General features: G+C 39.4%; 1 protein-coding gene across 11 annotated transcripts in view; it reads right to left on the reverse strand.

Moving 5' to 3' along the window:
* The window catches only part of RBFOX1 (RNA binding fox-1 homolog 1), a 364238-nt gene that overhangs the window by 22461 nt on the left and 322676 nt on the right, over window positions 1–19101 (reverse strand). For all 11 annotated transcript variants that reach the window (XR_014297670.1, XR_014297671.1, XM_082669675.1 and 8 more), the window contains one exon: window positions 15059–15123. Coding sequence is in view for 9 of the 11 variants with exons in the window: in XM_082669675.1 (XP_082525801.1) it covers window positions 15059–15123 (65 nt within the window). In the remaining 2 variants the exon portion in view is untranslated. The remainder of the gene's footprint in view (window positions 1–15058; window positions 15124–19101) is intronic.

The following is a 19101-nucleotide window of genomic DNA, read 5'->3' on the forward strand; positions in this document are numbered from 1 at the left end:
CTCAAGACTCTAATTTTTTTTTTTGCTTAAATATAAAAATCATAATAAAATATTTTATTTTTATTATTTTTAACTAAAGTATTTACAATATTTATTTTTAAATAAGTTTGTTTACACTAAATAAATATTGTAAATAAAAATTTATAATTTATTTTTTAACTAAAGTATTTACAATATTGATTTACAATAATTAGTTTCAGGTGTACAACGTAGTGATTCAATATTTTTATAGAGTAGACTCCATTTAAAGTTATTATAAAATAATGACTACATTCCCCTGTACTTTATATCCTTGTTGCTCATTTATTTTACACATAGTAGTTTGTATCTCTTCATCCCATACCCTTATCTCCCCCCTCTCCCTTTCTTCTCCTCACTTATTCTCTATATCTGTGAGTCGGTTTCTGTTTTCTTATATATATTCATTTGTTTTGTTTTTTTAGATTCCAAGACCCCAACTCTCATTCACCCTCTAAGATTCTGCTCAGGGATGCTCACAACAGAGGGTATTGAGTCAGTAATGGGTGTGGCTTCTCTGCGGAGAACTTTTCTAACATGGTCTTTCTCTCTTTTTAATATATTACCAGACTTCATGATGTTTTACGATGATTTCCAAAGACTGACCACCCAGACTGTGGGTCTGACTCAGCTGGTGGTACATTTACATGAGTCCTGTGACTTGCCATGTTATCCTTATTATCCTACTTTTCACCTTCCCTGAAATCTCATCTCTTGGCAATTTAATTTTCTTCTAAAAATCACCCACAGCTGAATCCTAAGAGTCAAATGAAAATAACAGCCAGCCAGTGTTGCTGGAAGGGGTGTGAGAAGCTAGGTATCAACAAGATACAGAGAAAATTCTGGCATAGGTTGTGGTGGAGGGAAAGGCCAGACAGGAGGTTCTCCCATCAAATAATACTGGCTTTAAGTTCTACTGTTAAAGTTTCTGGTCATTTATCATTCTTTGGCCTCAATTCTTTTTTGTCACTATTGTTACACAAAACTCAGGGTTGGCGCCATTCATAGCAAGTTTCCTTTTGTATCCAATGCTGGGAATATTCAATCGAACACACACACACACACTGACATGTGAATAAAACCCTCCAAGGCTATCTACTAAAAAACCCCTACAGCCTGAGAAGCGGGTCTTCTGGTCGGGCAGACGGCAGCCCCAAGATGGCAGTGGGACAAAGTCAATTTAATTCTATCTATAGTCTCTGGGGCATCTATTAGTTATAAGACAGAGGTTCTCAAACCTGACTGCCCATTACAATCAGCTAAGATTTTTTTAAATATAAAATACCAATCACCAGGCCATTTTAAAAAATATAACATACCAATTACCAGGCCCGATCATTAAAGGACAGAATCTTTGAGAGTGGTACCCAGGCACAGGTATGCCTGAAAAGCCGCTCAGGTGATTCTAACGTATCTGCCAGCATTGAGAACTAATTTCTCACTGTGCAAATATTCTCTGAACATATGTGCCCTGACTTCGCAGGAAATAAGAGTTGTGTCTTCTGTGGTTTTTTTTGTTTTTGTTTTTTTAATTAAATTGCACTAGTGTTGATCTCCATCACAGAGAATCCAGCCTTGAGTATTTCCTGAACAGTTAAATATAACATGCAGAAAAAAGGTGCTCCTATTAAAATTCCATTTGGTGCCTTTGCTAAATTGTTTACTGGTGTTGTTCATTCACTTCTCAGATGGTTAATGAGGGCTTACAACGTGCCGGGCACCCAGCTAAGCTTAAGGAATTTGATGCCATGCTCATGGCATGTTAAATCACTGAGGAATATCTATACTGGGCTTGGCTATCTCGAAGCTCATAATCTGATTATATTTCAGTTTTATCACCTTGAAAGGGAGACCGATTTGCTTGTGATCAGTATTTTACCTGTCACCCTGACTCAGTTCTAAAACTCTAGAATTGTACAAATCCCATTCAGATTCATATTTTTCCCTGCCCTGTTGTAATTTATATATATATATATATGTGTGTGTGTGTGTGTGTGTGTGTTTCTGTGTGTGTGTGTGTGTGTATATATATATTTAGTATTCTATCATATGTACTTCAAGAGGCCATGGCCAATTGTAGAATTGAGATGAGGTATAAAGAAACAAACAAGCAAGTGAATAAAAAGACTGACTATAGACTCCTCTGAAAGGGTCTATCCTGGTATTTTTTTATTTTAAAAGGGGACTGCATTAACACCCATTCAAAACTATTTTATTGAGCCCCAGTTCCTACTGCTAACACCGCACACATAAAAATGTTTAAGTGCAAAAGGAGTTAAGTACTGTGAATCTGTCCCCAGTGTGAATATTCCATCCAAAATCTCTGAGTTTTAGAGATTCAAATGCAAGAGCATCTCCATTTCCTGGAGACCTGGGGAGAGTCCACTTCTGTAATTTTAGTATCTCCAACATTTAATAATCTCCCCTGTTCCCACTGTACCACTTTCTCGGCTAAAGTGAAAGAGAACTGTGAGTCTGGAAGCTGGGCCTGGTCACACACAAGCTGTGTTCCAATAGAAAAATCATTTCACCTTTCTGGGCCTCAGCTTCCTCATCTGGAAAATGGGAATGAAAATAGCACCTACCCCTCTTAGATTTTTGTTTGTTTTGTGCAGATTAATGAGAACATGAATGGGAAAGCCTTTATTTGGGGGGAAAACATCATGTATTTTTCTGGCTGCATGGACTCATGAAAAATACAGGCTTCTCTCTCCCCACAAAGAGGCCTGGTGTTTGTGTTGTTAAGTCCTGGGCTTCTGGGGTTTTAGGGCAAGTGGGAGATAGTTAAGAGCCTTTCGAGGCTATAGGTCATTTTACAGGTGGGCTGGAGCCTCCAAGGACGGCAAAATCCCACCTCAGCTTTGGTTGGGCAGAAGGAGCTTCTCATGTGAATGAGTGCCTATCACGGGGTGGAAATGGGTCAGGCAAGTTCTCTGAAAAGCATACGTGTTCTCTAGGGGAAGCAGCCCTCATATGGCTGAGGGGGTCCCCGAGTTTCTGGAGGCTGGGAAGAGCAGCAGGTATCCAGGCTGAGGCTCTGGAGGGTGGAGAGGCCATGCTGAGAAGGTCTGGGTCCACTTAGGAGTTATGTGCAAAATGAAGTGAGCTGATGGTAGAAAGTTCCCTGGGGTTCCAATAACCCACCTCCACCGCAGTATTGGACTTCTCACCAAGCACAACGGGAAAAGGGCAGCACCGGCAGATTTAGTTTGACTTTTTTTAACTCTTTAAATCTAAAGCCGTGTTGATTTGGGGGCTGGGTTTACACTGGGAGAACTGGTTGTTTTTCCTAAGAAGCTGATGCATCCCTGACAGCCTGAGCTCCTTCCTCCTTGGACAGAAAAGAGAAGCAATAATCCAGGAGAAAGATGAACAGAAGGACAGGCTGTTTGATCTCATGGTTCCCAGTTGCTTCTTCCTTCAACATTTTTTGGCCCAATGTATTTTTCCCCAGTTTTGAGATATGATTGACAAATTAAAATTTTTATAATCAGGTTGTACATGCTTTTTTAAAAGTGTGCAAAGTGATGATTTAATATCCACGTACATTGTGAAATGACTAAGACAATCAAGCTAATTAACACATCCATCACTTCACATAGTTACCTTTCTTTGTGTGTGGTGAGGACACCTCAGTTCTACTCTCTTAGCAAATTTCGGGTCTATGTATTTTCATATTTCTAGGATGGAAGTCAAGATTGAAAAACAAAACAACACCAACAAAAAAACTTCTAGAGTCAAAAATATTCTCCTGACTCTGAAAACCTGCCGCCACAAGAAAGGACTCATTTTGGGGCCAAGAACAAAACAAAATATGCCTATCATTTAGTGATGCTGCTGATAATAAAAATAAGGAGGATAATGATGTTGAGGATGATGATGATGATGATGATATCCTGAGGGCTACTCAGTATCAGTGCTATTCAAGGAGCTTTTTCTTCATGATCTCAATTAATTCTCACAACAACCCATGGAGGCAGGCATGATTCATCAGCCCCACTTTAAAGATGAGGCAGTTGAGAGTCAATTAGCCTGCCTGTACTACCGCGTGTAGTAAGTAACTTACTGAGATTGTCTCTATATGTAAATCTCTGATCACAGTCTGTTGGTGAATAAGCAAAGGTTTGCCAACGCATGTGCCAATCAAAGAATAGATACAATGAGTATGAAAGACACTGCTTTACATCTTTGTCAGGCCAATGACAAGTTGGGGAAGGCACAGGTTCCCAGAATGTTAGTGTTACGGTGGGTCCTGAAGATTGCCTCATCTAAAAATGATTTGCACTTTTAGATAGATTTAATTTAATTTGCTTGCTTTTGCCTGTATACATCCAATGCTTTCAAATAACCATATACACCCTAAAAAAACCTGTCAATAGTCAATTGAGTTATTGATAACGCCATGCTTTTCGCCACCTCTTTCAGTTTATAAAGCAATGTTCACCTTCGTCTCTTTCTGATTCTAACCGGTGTTATGCTCTCCCCTAGCAGATGACAAAACAGAGGCTCCATAAAGGTAAGAGAAATCAGATGTGACTTTTCCAGGGTACGTGTTACAACAGTGTGAGTTTACAGCATTACACAACCAATGAGGAGATATTAGCATGGAATCACTTTCATTATTCTTGGATCTTTGGAATCAAAAAATGATTATTTGTGGCCCTAAACTAGTTGAGGAAGGAAGTCACAACAGAATGGATTGTGAGGGATGCCCAACCGTGGACAGCTCTTACTTTCTCCTTTAGGAAGGGAGAGAGCAGAGAGATGTTTACAAAGCAACAAGTTACAATGACAAACTCTCTTACATGTGGAAGATTTGTGGAAGGAGAACTCAGAGTGAACATTATTTACTGCCTATCGGGGTAGAATTGAAGCACCCTGAGAATGGTGCTTCTCACAAATCGCCCCGGGATCTTGAAAGTACAGATTGTGGTTCAGGTGGGGCTTGAGATTCTGCATTTCTCACAAGTTCCTGGTGAGGCCAATTTGGTTGGTCTGGGAACAATGCTTCTCAGAGTAAGGCTCTAAGGACCCTCAAGATGAACCACTTCAATCTTGAAATTTTAGAACAGAATAAGGTAAGCACTTCTTTTCCTGTTGTTTGTTTTAGTTCGATACAGATATTGAATAAACAATGAAAAGAACAGCAGAGAAACTGTCTTTCTGGGAAAGCTGTGGAGCTAATATTTTCCAGGAGACATTTTTCAAGTGTCCCCACCCCCACCAGCTGGGCTCCTATTCTAGTTACTAGAAGTGGTCCACAAACCCTCTAACAATATAGAAATGGCGGGGGGGGGGGGAAGTCCCTCAATCTTTTAATGCAATCAAATTTCAAATTACAAAATTGGACCATGAAAGGAGATAGGGATTAAAAGGATGCTAGAAGCATCCAGCAATACTAGTTTTCTTTTTAAAGAGATTCCACGGCTGCAAAAACAGTGGGAACCACTGTTCCAGGTTATCAGATGTATGATGTATGTCTGGACTCTCAGGCCAACACATTTCAATCTAAGTGATTAAGATAATGAAGGGAAAAGGGTGTTTGGCTTTGATTCTGTCTCATCTCCCCACAACCTAATGATCTATCTGAACATTAACACATCATAATGTAGTAAGAATAGGCCTGGAAACAATGACAACATGGACAAGTTAGTTCCTCCTCAAGCTCTTCCTACCCGACTACCCTAAATTCTGATAGCGGCCCTACTCTAAATGCTTTGTATGGTAATTCAAGATGAAAGGCACTATGATTTAGAGGAGAATCTCATTCCAGAAGAATAAATCACTGTGATTCACATCAGGGAGAAAACCATGAGAAGTCATTTATTTCTGCCCAATGACTGCTCACAGGCATGTATTACACACAAATATGAAAATAAGAGAGGCCACATTTAAGTAGAAGTCAGTTCTTCTGGAAAAGAATTAAAAGTTCTCTTCATAGGTACAAAAGTCAGAACTTGCTTTGATAACGTTAAAAGAAATACTAGAAATTTTTAAGTGAAAAGTTCCCTCTTACCCCCAAAGATAGATTTTCTAGCATATCTGATAGTGATCAAAAAAATAAAAGGCGAAGTGGAGCAGGTTTAATTTTTGTCACATTCACTAATGCTTCATCAGTTCAGAGTCTATCTACTGTGTGTATATTCCCTTCTACTTGACTGGAATACTGTCTTCTACGAGGAAAGTTCTTTATTTGCAACAGAAATGGCTCATCCAGAGGCTTCTGTGTACAGGTCCTCATCAGAGGTTCCTGACCAGCCTCTAGAAAGCTCTGGGCTTTCTCACCTGCTTCTAAACCTTTCACAGCTGAAGGACCCTGATGGCGCTACTGAAAAGATAGGTTTTATTTGCTTTTTTGTGGCCTATCAAGTCAATGATCTGCAACCCAAAAAGTATGTAATTAGGCCATGATATGACCAAAGGAGTTGTTATATCTTGTCTTGTCACTGGCAAACGTGTCTACCCAAATGGCTGTGACAGCTATGGTCTATTGGGTTTGGAATGTCCTTTAATATCTCCCCAACTCCTTCTTGGTCCAGTCTGTTGACTATTACAGGCTTGCTTCTTTTTTTAACCGCTTCAATTTAATTATATATTCATCTGGCAGTGCCTAACGGTTGTTAAGAAGCCGTTAAGATTATGGACCAAAGGCAAATACTTCTTGAAACAAAAACTTGAGCACTTTTTCATTTAACGTGTGCGCGCGTGTGTGTGTACCTGTCTGTAGATTAAAAAGAAGAGAAACTCAGGAAACACACTGATCAGTAACAGCCATATTACTTTTCATCACTGAGAGCTTAGTGTCCATAAACACAAGTTCCCAAAATCACACTGATGCTACCAGCAAGAGCTCTACATTCCCTCCTTCACTATCTCTGAGCATGGAATCAGCACCAACCTGCAGAACAGGTTGGCAGAAGATATAATTATCTTAGTTATCGTAATTTGTTTGGTGAACGTTCAATCAGAACTATTGATCCATAGGGAAAAATAAATGAGAGCATGAAATTCCATTCGCTTCTTAATCATTAAGTTATCAAGTTGTGTCTCAGGTATGACTATTTGAAGCTGCAAACGTGCCTTTGCCCTGACTTTGTAACAATAGCATAAGGAGGTAGAAACAGTCCAGGACCTGGACCGACAGACATTGGACTTGAAGCCCAATAGTGGGATTTCCCAGGGTGTACATCACCCTGCCTGGACCTGCTTCTCCTATCCACACACTGGTGGTTCTACTTAGGATGACCACACATGTTCTTCTGGTTTTACGACAGTCGTAGTTGAAGCCTGCTGTCCTGGAGTCATTACTACCAGTGCATCCCTTCTCTGTTACGTCATCCCATTTTAAATGATCATTTCAATGTCCCATTTAAAATGATCCATTTTAAATGATCATTATATGGGTGCCCTAACTATACTGCTTACCTGATCAGGTCATTTGTTCCAATGTTTTATATAGTACCTGGCACACTAGAGACACTACGGAAAAAATTAACTTCAAAACAGAAATCTACGTGGTGAAAAGATTTTTAAAAGTGGCAGGAAACATCATCTAAGACTGCTCACTTTAAGAAAACCTGACATATCAAAATCTAAACTTTGGAGGACTGATCAATTGGGGGGGCTTAAGTAGCCAAAAAAAAAAAAAGCATGTTTTTCCATTAAAAAAATGCAAAACAAAGCAAACATAAATTATTCTTGGAACTCAGTGGATTAAAAAGGATTAGAGTTGCGTATAATCCTACCTACTATATTTTAAAAGTCTTGTCCACATCATAATCAGTTGAGTATATTTGGTCATTATCCTCCCTAAACTTTGCTTGACTCTGGAATCAGTTAAAGAAACAACAGATTCAAAGCCCTGGATTACAGAGATTCAGGTGTAACTGAAATAACCTAGATATTTTTGGTTTCCTCTAAGCTCACTGTTGCTACCCAGATTTAAAGCTCTTAATGGACTATGTTGTGGGAATATGAAAAACTGGAATTTATGACTATGAAAATATAAACATGAAAATGAAAACAAGAGTATCTTATGTACTGCCCTTGATGCACTGAATATTTCATAGGCAGTGTCTCAAAACTTCCAAATCACTCTGTGAGGTGGAATCAATATACCCACCACAGATGAGGTGACGGAGGGCAAAGAAACGACTTCTCAAGGTTGCTCCACTAAGATGCAATAGAGCCTGGGGATTAAGGGCATAGACATTAGCTCTCAAGTTGAGCTGAACATCTGCTTCACCCTTCCCCAAGCTCGTCTTCCCCATCTGTACCATGGCGGTCAATTTAATACTTAGTGAGACAGTTCAGTGACTGTCTTTGTAAAGCACTTAGAACACTTAGTGCTATCACATAGTAAGGACTCCATACACAGCCATTGTTATTATTGCTATTATCATAATTATTGTTATCGTTATCACAGAGAGATGATTTGAATCAAAGTTTGCTCAGTTACTGTATTAAACTTCAAGAAGTCTTAAGAAATAGTGCAAGTACCAAAGTCCTCTATTTCCACCTAAGGAACACTTTCACAGGAGCATTCTCATATATATGGCAAGTTTTATTGAAGCAATTTATTTTCATGTAGTATGTGTGCCTTGTAACAGGAAACTCACAGGCAATCCCTGTTTCTTTCTTGTTACCCTGAAGCTGTCTAGAATAATTAGCTTCCCTTTCTCTTCCTGAGGGGATGCTGGATCACCAAAAAAAAAGAATCAGTTAAGAAAGTAAACTTTAAACCAAATAGAAGAATAAGAATATAAATAAAAACAAGGAAATATTATATACAATACTATGTATGAATATATATTTCAACCTGGTGTTCTAATTTTAAAGACTGGATGTGCTTTGCTGGGCACTGGAGTACAGAAGGATATAAATAAAGGCATTAGTGTCTCATTTCTATTACGAGTTCAAAGAGCATCATTTTCTTTTCTTAATTGCAGAGCCCAGAAGAGCTCATCAGGATGAGTGAAAACAGTGGAAAAGATTAAAAGCTAAAATCAAGAACAACTTCAACAGGGCACTAAATAAAAGATAGCAGAGTAACTATTGCTGCCATGTTTTAACTCAACAGATTAGAATGTGAGTCCAAAATAGCTTCCTTCCGACCCTGAATCCTTGTCTTAACTGCAGATCTATCCCCTCATGAACTAAGCCCTCAGTTTCTCGTTCATCTGAGAATACTATTCTTGGCATCACCAAGTTTTAGAATGCTCTCACTCTATTTTTAATTTAAATCCACCCGTGGATTTCTCAAAAAAAGATTGAAAATGTAAATAAAATATAATAAGGAGTCTATCATAGAGTTGCCAACTTTTACTTTGCCAAGGAAGAACATTAAAAACAAAACTGGATAAAAAAAGAAGAAAGCAAAGCTGTTGTCATCATTTCATACAAGAAAAGCTATTTTTCACAGCATATGCGAAAGAAGCACGGGTAAAGCCTGGCCATTCCCCAGACAAGGGAGTTGACGGCCATATTACATTGTCCGTGTTCTTCTCCTGTCCTGGTAAACCAGTAAGTGTCATCAGGTCTTGAGCTGGCCAAGGGAGCTAGTGCTTCACACAAAGCACCAGGATAAGACCTTGAAATCCCTCCTTACACACATCTACAAAGGATGGGTGCAGGGGCTTGTGACTGCTTTTTAATCAGAAACAGTTTCCACCCTTATCTAACTTGGTTCACATAAGAGGAATGGGGAAAACAATGAAACTTCCCGCCTTTCTCTGCTTCGCATGGTCTACCCTCATTAAGGGATCCACATTGCCCATAGATGAACTTTCTACATTCTACTCCACAGCAAGAGATAGTAAAATTGTTAATCCCTAAAGTATAACAGTATTTTTAAAATTAACCTTTCTACCAAAAAAAACCCTTAAATGGTAAATTAAATTTCCCATTCAGGGGGCTCATATGCTTTATAGGCTGACAACCCCTGCATTTTTAGTCTATATGATTTGGTAAGGACTCCACATAAAATGGTGTATCGTTTTAAATGCAATTATTAGCCTTATTTTAATGACGGCATTTCTCTATTATTTAACCTAAATCCAGGACGTCAAAAGTCCTAAAGTAGAGAGAGTACCCACATAAATGGAAATCAACTCAAACCCCTTTAGTTTTTCGGTTTAGATCAAACTAAGGTTGTACGTAAGGATTTAGTTCTACTTCCTGTAGTTTAGCTTATGATGAAATATTATAAGAGCATAGAGATGATAGTTTTTTCCCATCTGTCCATCCTTCCTTCCTTCTTTCTTTCTTTCCGTCCTTCTTTCCTCTCTCTCTCTCTCTCTTGCTCACTTTCTCTCTCTCTTTTCCTTTTCTTCCATTCTTCCTCCCTCCCTCCGTCCCTTCTGCCCTCCTTCCCTCCCTTCCTTCCTTTTTCTCTCTTCTCTCTTTCTTTCCATTCATCCACCTAACCACCTATGTATCTATTTATCTATCATCTATCTACCTTTCTAACCATCCATCCATCCATCCACCCATCTATGCATGTATGTATCCATCCATCCCTACCACCCGTATAATTTTAAATAGTTGATCTACAGATCCACCTCTCCATGACTCCAAAGACATGACTACTTATTCCTATTGAGTTTTAAGAAAGAACTACTAATCTATTTCTCTCTGAGATAGAACCTTTTATTCATAGGTTGTAGTATCGCATTTAATAGACGTTCTAGCATGGGGCTTGTGACTGGCTGAACTTGACGAGTCCTGACCTCCTTGTATTAAGATTTACCTAGATACTGTTATGAGTCCTCCATGAGGTCTTAAGGCAGAAGTGTGTGTGTGTGTGTGTGTGTGTATGTGTTGTGTACACATATATTTTCCACATATGTATATGAATAATATATATACACAACACACACATATATGTGTATGACCATACATATATATATTTCAAGTGCAGAGAGCAGGATAATTGATATTATGGCATTTTAATTGGGTTTCCATTAAGCTGAGCTATATGAAATTGCCAGTATTGCACCATGTGGGGCACACAAAGGTAGAAATTTCACATGGTACAGTCTAACATTGCTGATGAAAGTTAAAGGTCTCAAAAAACAAACAAAAAAGGGTAGAAAATAAAACAAACAGAAGCCTGTTGCTTGCTGTCTCTTTTGCTCAGTCTAGGGGCACCCGTATGGCCAGGACTACTACTGTATGTCAGAAGCTGCTAACTTTCAGGGATCTTTACGGAAATGCATGTCTTATATGAAAACAGTGGCCCAGGGTAACTATCAGGGTAACTGGATTGTCGTGAAATCTTGGAGTGAACCACTTTATTACCTTCTCCTCTAGCTGGTCTGAATTGAGTTCCCTTCTGCCCTAACGTGGAGGGCCGTTTCCATGCACTGGTTGTTAGGGGATGTTAGAATGTTTAGCAAGCAGGACAAGCATGACAAATGTCTGCCTTTTTGGCGCAGTAACATTTTCATCAAAGCAGTGTACACATCAGACATATTTACCCAAATATCTGTAGCATAATTCATGGAAAAGGAAATCTCCCCCCCACCACCACCCCTCCACCTCCCAGTCTGGCTGCTCAAAGATGCAACAAGGACCAAGTCGTGGACACAAAGAAACCGAAAGCCAATCAATAAAGAGAAGCCTGTCCCCAGGCTTAATTCAAGCAAGCCATTCACTGAGTTACTGTGATGATGGACCTGTCAAATCCAGAACATACCACGAACACATCAGCAACACCAAGTGGCATGCAATGACCAGATGACCATTGGCCCCACTGCCATGCTTTGATTGGTTCAAGCTCAGAAAACCATCTCCCTTGAGAGTTCAGACAGTTGGCTTTCCACAAATCAAAGTGAGATTTGAAGTAAAGATTTGAGGTGAGGTCAAAGGCTTACCAAATGTTTCCTAAATGCCAAGGAAAGATGTTTGCCTATTGTCATTCAATTCATCAATAAGATTATAAAATTACCTAGTCCAGTCAGGTCTTTTTCTTTGGGGGAAATCTCTGCCCACACCAGACGGTCTTCATTCTGGAGGTCAGCATTCAGAAACTCTCAGGGTACTCCGAGATAATCAGCATGTGATCATTTAACCAAGAAGATGTTGGGTGGGGAGTTGCAAGGTGGCCGTCAAGGACGTTCTGGCCAGTCCTGAGGCTACTGGAGTTCAAGATTTTCCAAAGGCCCCTGAATCTTTAATTTGATGAGGGCTTAATTTGTGCTGATAAAAGGTAAAATTCTACCGACTGGGGACATCAAACTTCTTTCCCTTTCAAGATGTCTGAAGAGTGAATCTCACGATTAGAGAGAAAGTTTGTTGCAGCTTCTCTTTTGATCAAGTTGACAGCCAGTGAGTGTGACCCAAACATTCTCTATTCCTGCTGATTTTACTTCCTATTTTGAAGGAGTTTCTTTGGGTTAAGAAGCTTTTCTCTTTGTCATCCTGCCTTTCTTCTAGAAAGTAGGAACTAAGAGTGTCTCCCTACTGATATGACACTGTGATTGAGTAAAAAGAAATGATTACACAGCTGCCCTGAGATAATTCTAGATAATTGGCATCTTAATCTAGATTCGAAAGCTATTCTGATCATTTCACATTTTCCCCCAAATATGCGTCTTCTCTAAAAGGGTCTTCCTTCTCTTTACCTGCTTAACTAAAAATAAAAGGAAGTACCACCATTTCATAAGTACACTTTACACATCAAACCAGAAACATCACTTTAAAGATTGTTTTCTGGTAATTTACCTATTACTGCATTTCCCTCAATGCGATATCTCCACACGTGGCAAGTGTCTTGCTTATAATAAAGTGAAATAGGGCTAGCAATCAATTGCCTCAGCAACCAAAAGGACCTAATCTGCAGATTTCTTTAATGAACAGCAAGAGGCCAATTATATGGACAAGAGTATATTTAGTTGGTTTCTTCAACTGAAACTATTACACCAAAGTGGGAATTGCAGAGTTAGTCAAGATTTACCAAACCAAGAATGAGGGCAATTTTTCAGTAGAACATGTTGCCGGTGAGAAATCTTAATAATATTAAAACAACAGATTTCATAAATACATTTGCATATATGGTGCCCCCAAATGCAGCAAATTGTTCACTTAATTTTTAAGATGAACGCAAACAGAGATGGCCAGATTCTCAAGTAATTCTATCTAAGAATAGTATTAAACATTGTTTTTTATTTTCCAAATGTCTAGATTGGTTTTATTGAAGAAAGCAATTTAAATTATGTCTTTGTAATTAACCTTTTTTTTCAGCTTGGGGATAGATGCACTTATACTGAGAAGCAAGATAAAAAATCCAAAGACAGAAATCTGTTTAAGATTCTTATAATTATGCAGCAGGCTAAAGTTACTATGATTATAATTATATACAGAGTGGGTGTTGGAGAATTTAGCACCCAGAGATATTTTCATAAAAATGATTAAGGGTTGTAGATGAACCACATTACGACTGATATTTGTGAGTCTTCAGTGTGCAGAATCTAATAGCATTAAGTCTTCTCATTTGTAGAATGATCTTGAGGATTTCAAGATTGTCATCATTTTTATTAGCTTTTGTGACCCTCTCAATTTCCCTAATCTAGTGTCAAAGTGTATTGAAGACAGCAACTTCTATAAGACATATTCTGCATCCTGGCAACTGATGACTGGGTAACTGGATAATTTAGGCAATTAGAACTGCACGTTGACAATAGTTTGGGTTCCTCTGGAAGCTCCCTCCAGCCTTGAGAGCTCGTGATGGCTGTTCATAAGAAAACAGGAATAATACCTGCATACATTCAGACAACAGATCTCAATTCTATCTTGCCAAAGAGCCATTTTATTACAAGTTTAGGCAGGGGGGTTTCAAAGTGAGGCTTTTTGGGTTCAGGAATTTCTTTTGCTTTAGTATACCTCAGAAGAAGTCTGTAGTTACAATGAGCTAACGACACACCTTGTGAGAAATGGAATGGAACTGCAGAGAAAGCATACCACAGCAAACCAAGATAAGGACTGAGTCACAAGAGGCCAGGGAGGAGAACCAGTGTCTGCCGACACTCCCCATTCTCGAGTCCAAGACATCGCCTGCTTACCTGTCGGACCCAGCATGCCTCAGCCACACATGCAAATTGGTACCATTACTGTTTTATTCATGAAACATATTTTTAAATTAGAGTCATTACCCAAAATAAGCACCCTCCATGACATTTGTGCATGCAGAGCATCTGAACATTCACATTTATGTCCTCAGAAAACAGAGCCAACGATTTGCATTCGATATGGAAACGCACACTTTTCTTTTTTTTTCAAAGCACTTATACAAAAATAGCTGTGGCTTGCCATTTCAGAAACCGAGTCATCTGTTAAGCCTGGGTAACGCGTAATAGAGCTCCTCCATCCCCCAGCCTTCACCCCCGACATCCAATTCTGACTTCTGCATTTCTTAAACCCTTCCGCTGCCAGTCTTAACATGTGGTGTGCATTACAAATAAATGTTGGCTTCTGTTCGTATGGTCATTGGGCGTTGCCAAAAAGAACAACTCTCCTTATGAATGCCAGATACACCTCCCCCATTCCTTTGGTTTGGATTAAAAAATGCAATAAGGGGAATGCTTTCCTGGATGTACAAAGATGTTAAAAAAAAAAAAAAAAAGGGGGAAACGGGGTACTGAAAATCGAGGTAAACCTGCAGGATCATCTCCTGGTTTTTGTCCTATGCGTTAGATGAAACCAGGGTCTTACAGAGAAGACCATGAGAAGATTGGTACAGGGAGTATACTTTGTGCATGCAAGGTGTGCTGTCGCAGGAATTGAGATCAGGAAAACAACTATGCACGGACAAAGTGTATCACTATCTTTGTGTCTCAGCAGAGAGGGCAGGTGTTTAGAATGAGCTAGGCGTCATTGTGCATCCTCTCTCTATGTGGCCCCCTGTTGACCTTCACCATGAGACCTAACTTTTGGGGTGCTGCCTCCCCAGCAGTCATGCATTTGCACCAAGACCAGACGAGAATCTCGTCTCCCACGAGTTAATTTCCAGGTAAATGTCAAGCATGAGAAGGAAGGCCCTTACCTGTCACTGTAGGCAGCAGCAGTGGCAGGGGTGGGCTGGGCGTAGCGATATGCAGCGTAACCACCCTAAAACACAAGGAGAAAGTGGACTTAGGAACGCAGAGGAAGCCAACTCAGGGCGCCCGATTGTGAGACCACATCAGAACAGTGGTTACCCACCTCTAACAAACTAAAGTGGAGGTTAATGAAAGCTTAGCATGGAAACACGCCAGAAAGATGGGGGGTGGACCACCAACCCCAGCTGGATGTTAAAGGTTAGCAGTTGTAAGCATATCCCAAAGGGACAACCCAGAGACCCTTTGAAAGAGATGTACCTACATGTTAATTAATGGTAATTGTTTTGGGGTGGGGAGGATTACGGGGAATTATTTAAATGCTCTTTATGCTTTGCTGAACTTTCCAGATTTTCAAAAATGAGTATGCTTTACCTTTACTTATCAGCTATTAACTTACATTTTATTCAATCTTTGATTACTTCCTTAAAAATCCAATATTGGTCAAGCTGATGCCCTGCTGTCTTACTTTGATATTTATTAAAAAAAAATAAGATAACCCTTTGATTGGAAGTTTATTAGCCATCTCTTGCACGTGTAGTTGTTCAACCACTAAAGCAGTTAAAGAAGACTGTCTCCAGCTTTCTATATATCACGTAATGATTAAAAAAAGGAATGGTGAGCACTTAAAAATTCTGTCTTTTCAGCTAAAGATATCACACTGGTTCAGATGGAGAATTTGTTTGGTGTGGAAAATATAAAGTCTTCCAATTTGTAAATAAAATCATTAGGAGAGAAAAAAAAATCTGAGAAAAATAATTAACATTTAGTTGTATGTACCAGTAATTGCAATTGTTCAATTAAGCAGAGGACAAACAAATGGGCACATTCTAAAGGAACTGTGTTCAGTGGAGCATTGATTATCAAACTGTGAAAATAACAGAGCTCCTTGCTCAGCAGACCACAGCGATACATCAACCACTGTCGAATGATTTCAGCACAGTTAACAAGCAGGATCCAGTCTCCACCGATAACACAGGGACCATTCAGGTTCTAATTAGAATACATAGTCCCATAATCCTCTGGGAGAAGGGTTCTCACCCTCACTGGAAAGAGGCAATTCAGGACAGACTGCGATGTCAGAGGGCATCTAACAGCATAAATAACTGGTGTAATGGGGGGATTTAATGGTAGGGTTTTGGGTGAAGGAGTTCATTATATTTGGCTCCAGGTATAGGATAGAAAACAGATGAACGAGAAAACTGCAAGAAGCGTCGCTATCACTTACACAGCAATTCCAAAAAGCTAGTTTCTCCTTAATCAAGTTCCTTCTTTGGATCATGCTAGAGACGATACCTCCAAGACATGCTGACAGATAATCACCAATAATTTGGAGCCAGTATTAAAAAAAAAAAAGTCTCCCTTGAAAAACAATGTGAAAGTTAAAAAAAGAGGTCTTAGCCAGATACCACCTGGTGTTCCAAACACCATGTCCTCTAATTAGGAATGGAGAAACTCATTAAATGTGCTGAGGAGATGGAAAACCAAAGCAATTGTCACACCCAGCACCAAGCAGATACAGAGTGATGCGCTGAGGAATACAGACCGATGGGCTGAGGGAAAATCGGGGTCACCAGAGTTCTGGAGCCATTCTTTCCATCTGCTTGCCCATCTCTTCAGCTTTCATCACGCAGCCATAAAAGACACAGGTCTGCAGGTATATATGTTCCTGAACTTAATGAGGAAGGGAGGGGCTGGCATTGGCTTCCTGATTGCTAGGAGGCCTTAGCTGCAACCAGCTGAAAGCTCTGAACAGAGAAAGTCTGAGTGTGTGTTTCATTTTTTCTTTCACTTCCAGAACGGAAAAGAAAAGTTATTGCAAAGTTCTTTGCATCGAGTTCCGTGTCAATCAATCATGCCTTGGTGACTGTGAATTTGGTCCCAGTAAAGATTTCTGGCCACGTCCTGCTTGCAAACCTTCTTTGAACTCTGTAGGACTCCCCCAACTTCTGCAATGTTTTCCGTCAATGGAAGTAGGTAGCAAGTTTGATAAGTGGGAAAAACTGTGGCAGTGCAACAGAATACACCTAAAACAAACCTCACTATTAGGTTGATACTTATTGCATGAATATAAAATGGATGTGTGTACACCTGGGATCCTGCAGAGGGACTTATCTATAACGCTTCAGGAAAGATCCATCCTCTGTATGTCTGCCTAATGACTTGGCCATTTAGAGAAAATAAATGTGTGTTTCCATGCAAGACAGGCACAAGTGGTCAATGTCCTGATACTTATCTTTGTTATTTAAGAATGTGTTTACAAGTATTCCTGATTCATGAGTCAAGGTCATAGTTTGCTAAAGTCTGTGGAACCAGTGGAGAGCTTTTGACCTTGGTCAGTGATCTTCTTGCTGTCCAGCAGACCTGATGATATCAGAAATGTTCTCTTTGCTGTCCAGTATGGTAGCTGCTTGTCCTAAATGTCTACTGAACCCTTGAAGTGTGGCTGGTACACCAAATGGAGTTTTTGATTTCTTTAAGTTGAGTTCATTTGAATTTAAATGTACACAACCACATGGGGCTGGTGGCTACAGTACTGGATGGTCCAGGCCTAAGTGATCCCTGAAATATGTAATAATTGGAAAAAGAAAAGGACTGGACGGCTGGGTGTCACCACATCTATATACTGCATTGTCTTCGTTCGCTATTTTTCTTCTGTATGAAATCCGTTTAAGGGGAAAACCAGAGTTGTGTATTAACTCCGTATATGTGTTCATACACTGTAAAGTAATAAAAAAAATACAAATTGCTTTAATTAGCCGTTCTAACAGGTGACTCTAATCAGTTTTATTGCCCTATATTTTGCAGCTCGTTGAGCAAAGCCAAAGCTTCTGCAAGGTTCTGGAGTAATGTCTGAAAAAAGAAGCACTCACTCCTATCTGCGGTCACCAAACCATGTTCACATTGAAACTGGTCCTCCCAGACCTTAGGACAAAAAAATGCATCCTTGACAAGTAGATTTTTCCCACCACCAAACCAAAGGTAAAAAAGGGATGACAAACACAAAATGGTCTACACTCCCTACTCACAAAATGTACTCACTTTCACATGCTAGGCAGCAAAATACAAGTGTGAACTTATAGAACATACACATTTTAAATGTCATTATGGATTTCCCCTCTCAACCTGGCCACCACCACCAGATGCGGCCATGGGAGATACTGACTCACATGGTCAGAAACACTTCCTTTGTTAGCAAGACTTCTGGAGGTCCACTGGGGGAAGTTATCAACTAAGGACCTTTAATGATACACCAATGAACCATTTTCAAAATTGTGCTTGGTGGGATATTCATAGTGGCAGGGAAGGGCAAGGTTTCATGATCAAATAGGTTTGGGAGATGCTGAGTGAAATGAAATGAAACTGGATACTCATTTGTGGAACTTTGTAAAGCATTATTAATGAGCCCTGTGGCTCTCCACTGCATCACAGAGTGGTCTGACAACGGAAATCACACGTTTAAACTTGAGAGCATACTTTTGGAAAAAGATGTTCAAATATCCAAACGGCGAATTGCTTAGGAAGCGAGGTAAAATTTTTGTCATTGGTGGGGACACAGGGATTGGGTAGGGCTTTTCCTTTCTGAGAACATCCAAGGATCTCACTTTGTCTAAAACGGGTGGATTAATAATATACATAAAATTGATTCACTATGACATTTAAAGAACATTTGCAAAATGTAAAACATAAATATAAATCATTACTCTTTCATCTGCGTATGTTCAGCTAGTTTTGAAATATGGCAATAGAAGTCCTGTTTTCTTAGAAAGTGAAAATAAAAGTTGATGTCAGGAATTTTAACTATTTGGTCCTCTCCTAGGTCCAAGTACCCATTTTTTATATTAGATTTCTTATTAAAACTTGATTAATCTCACAGTAAAAAAAAAAGTACCTTCTTAATTGACTTAATACTGAACCAAAACGAGGATGCAGGTTACAGGGAAACCCATGTAATAAAACTCCCACTGATCATTAGTTTTCATTCCTCTTT

This window comes from Grampus griseus, assembly GCF_964374135.1.
Source record: "Grampus griseus genome assembly, chromosome: 14".
Lineage (NCBI taxonomy): Eukaryota > Metazoa > Chordata > Mammalia > Artiodactyla > Delphinidae > Grampus > Grampus griseus.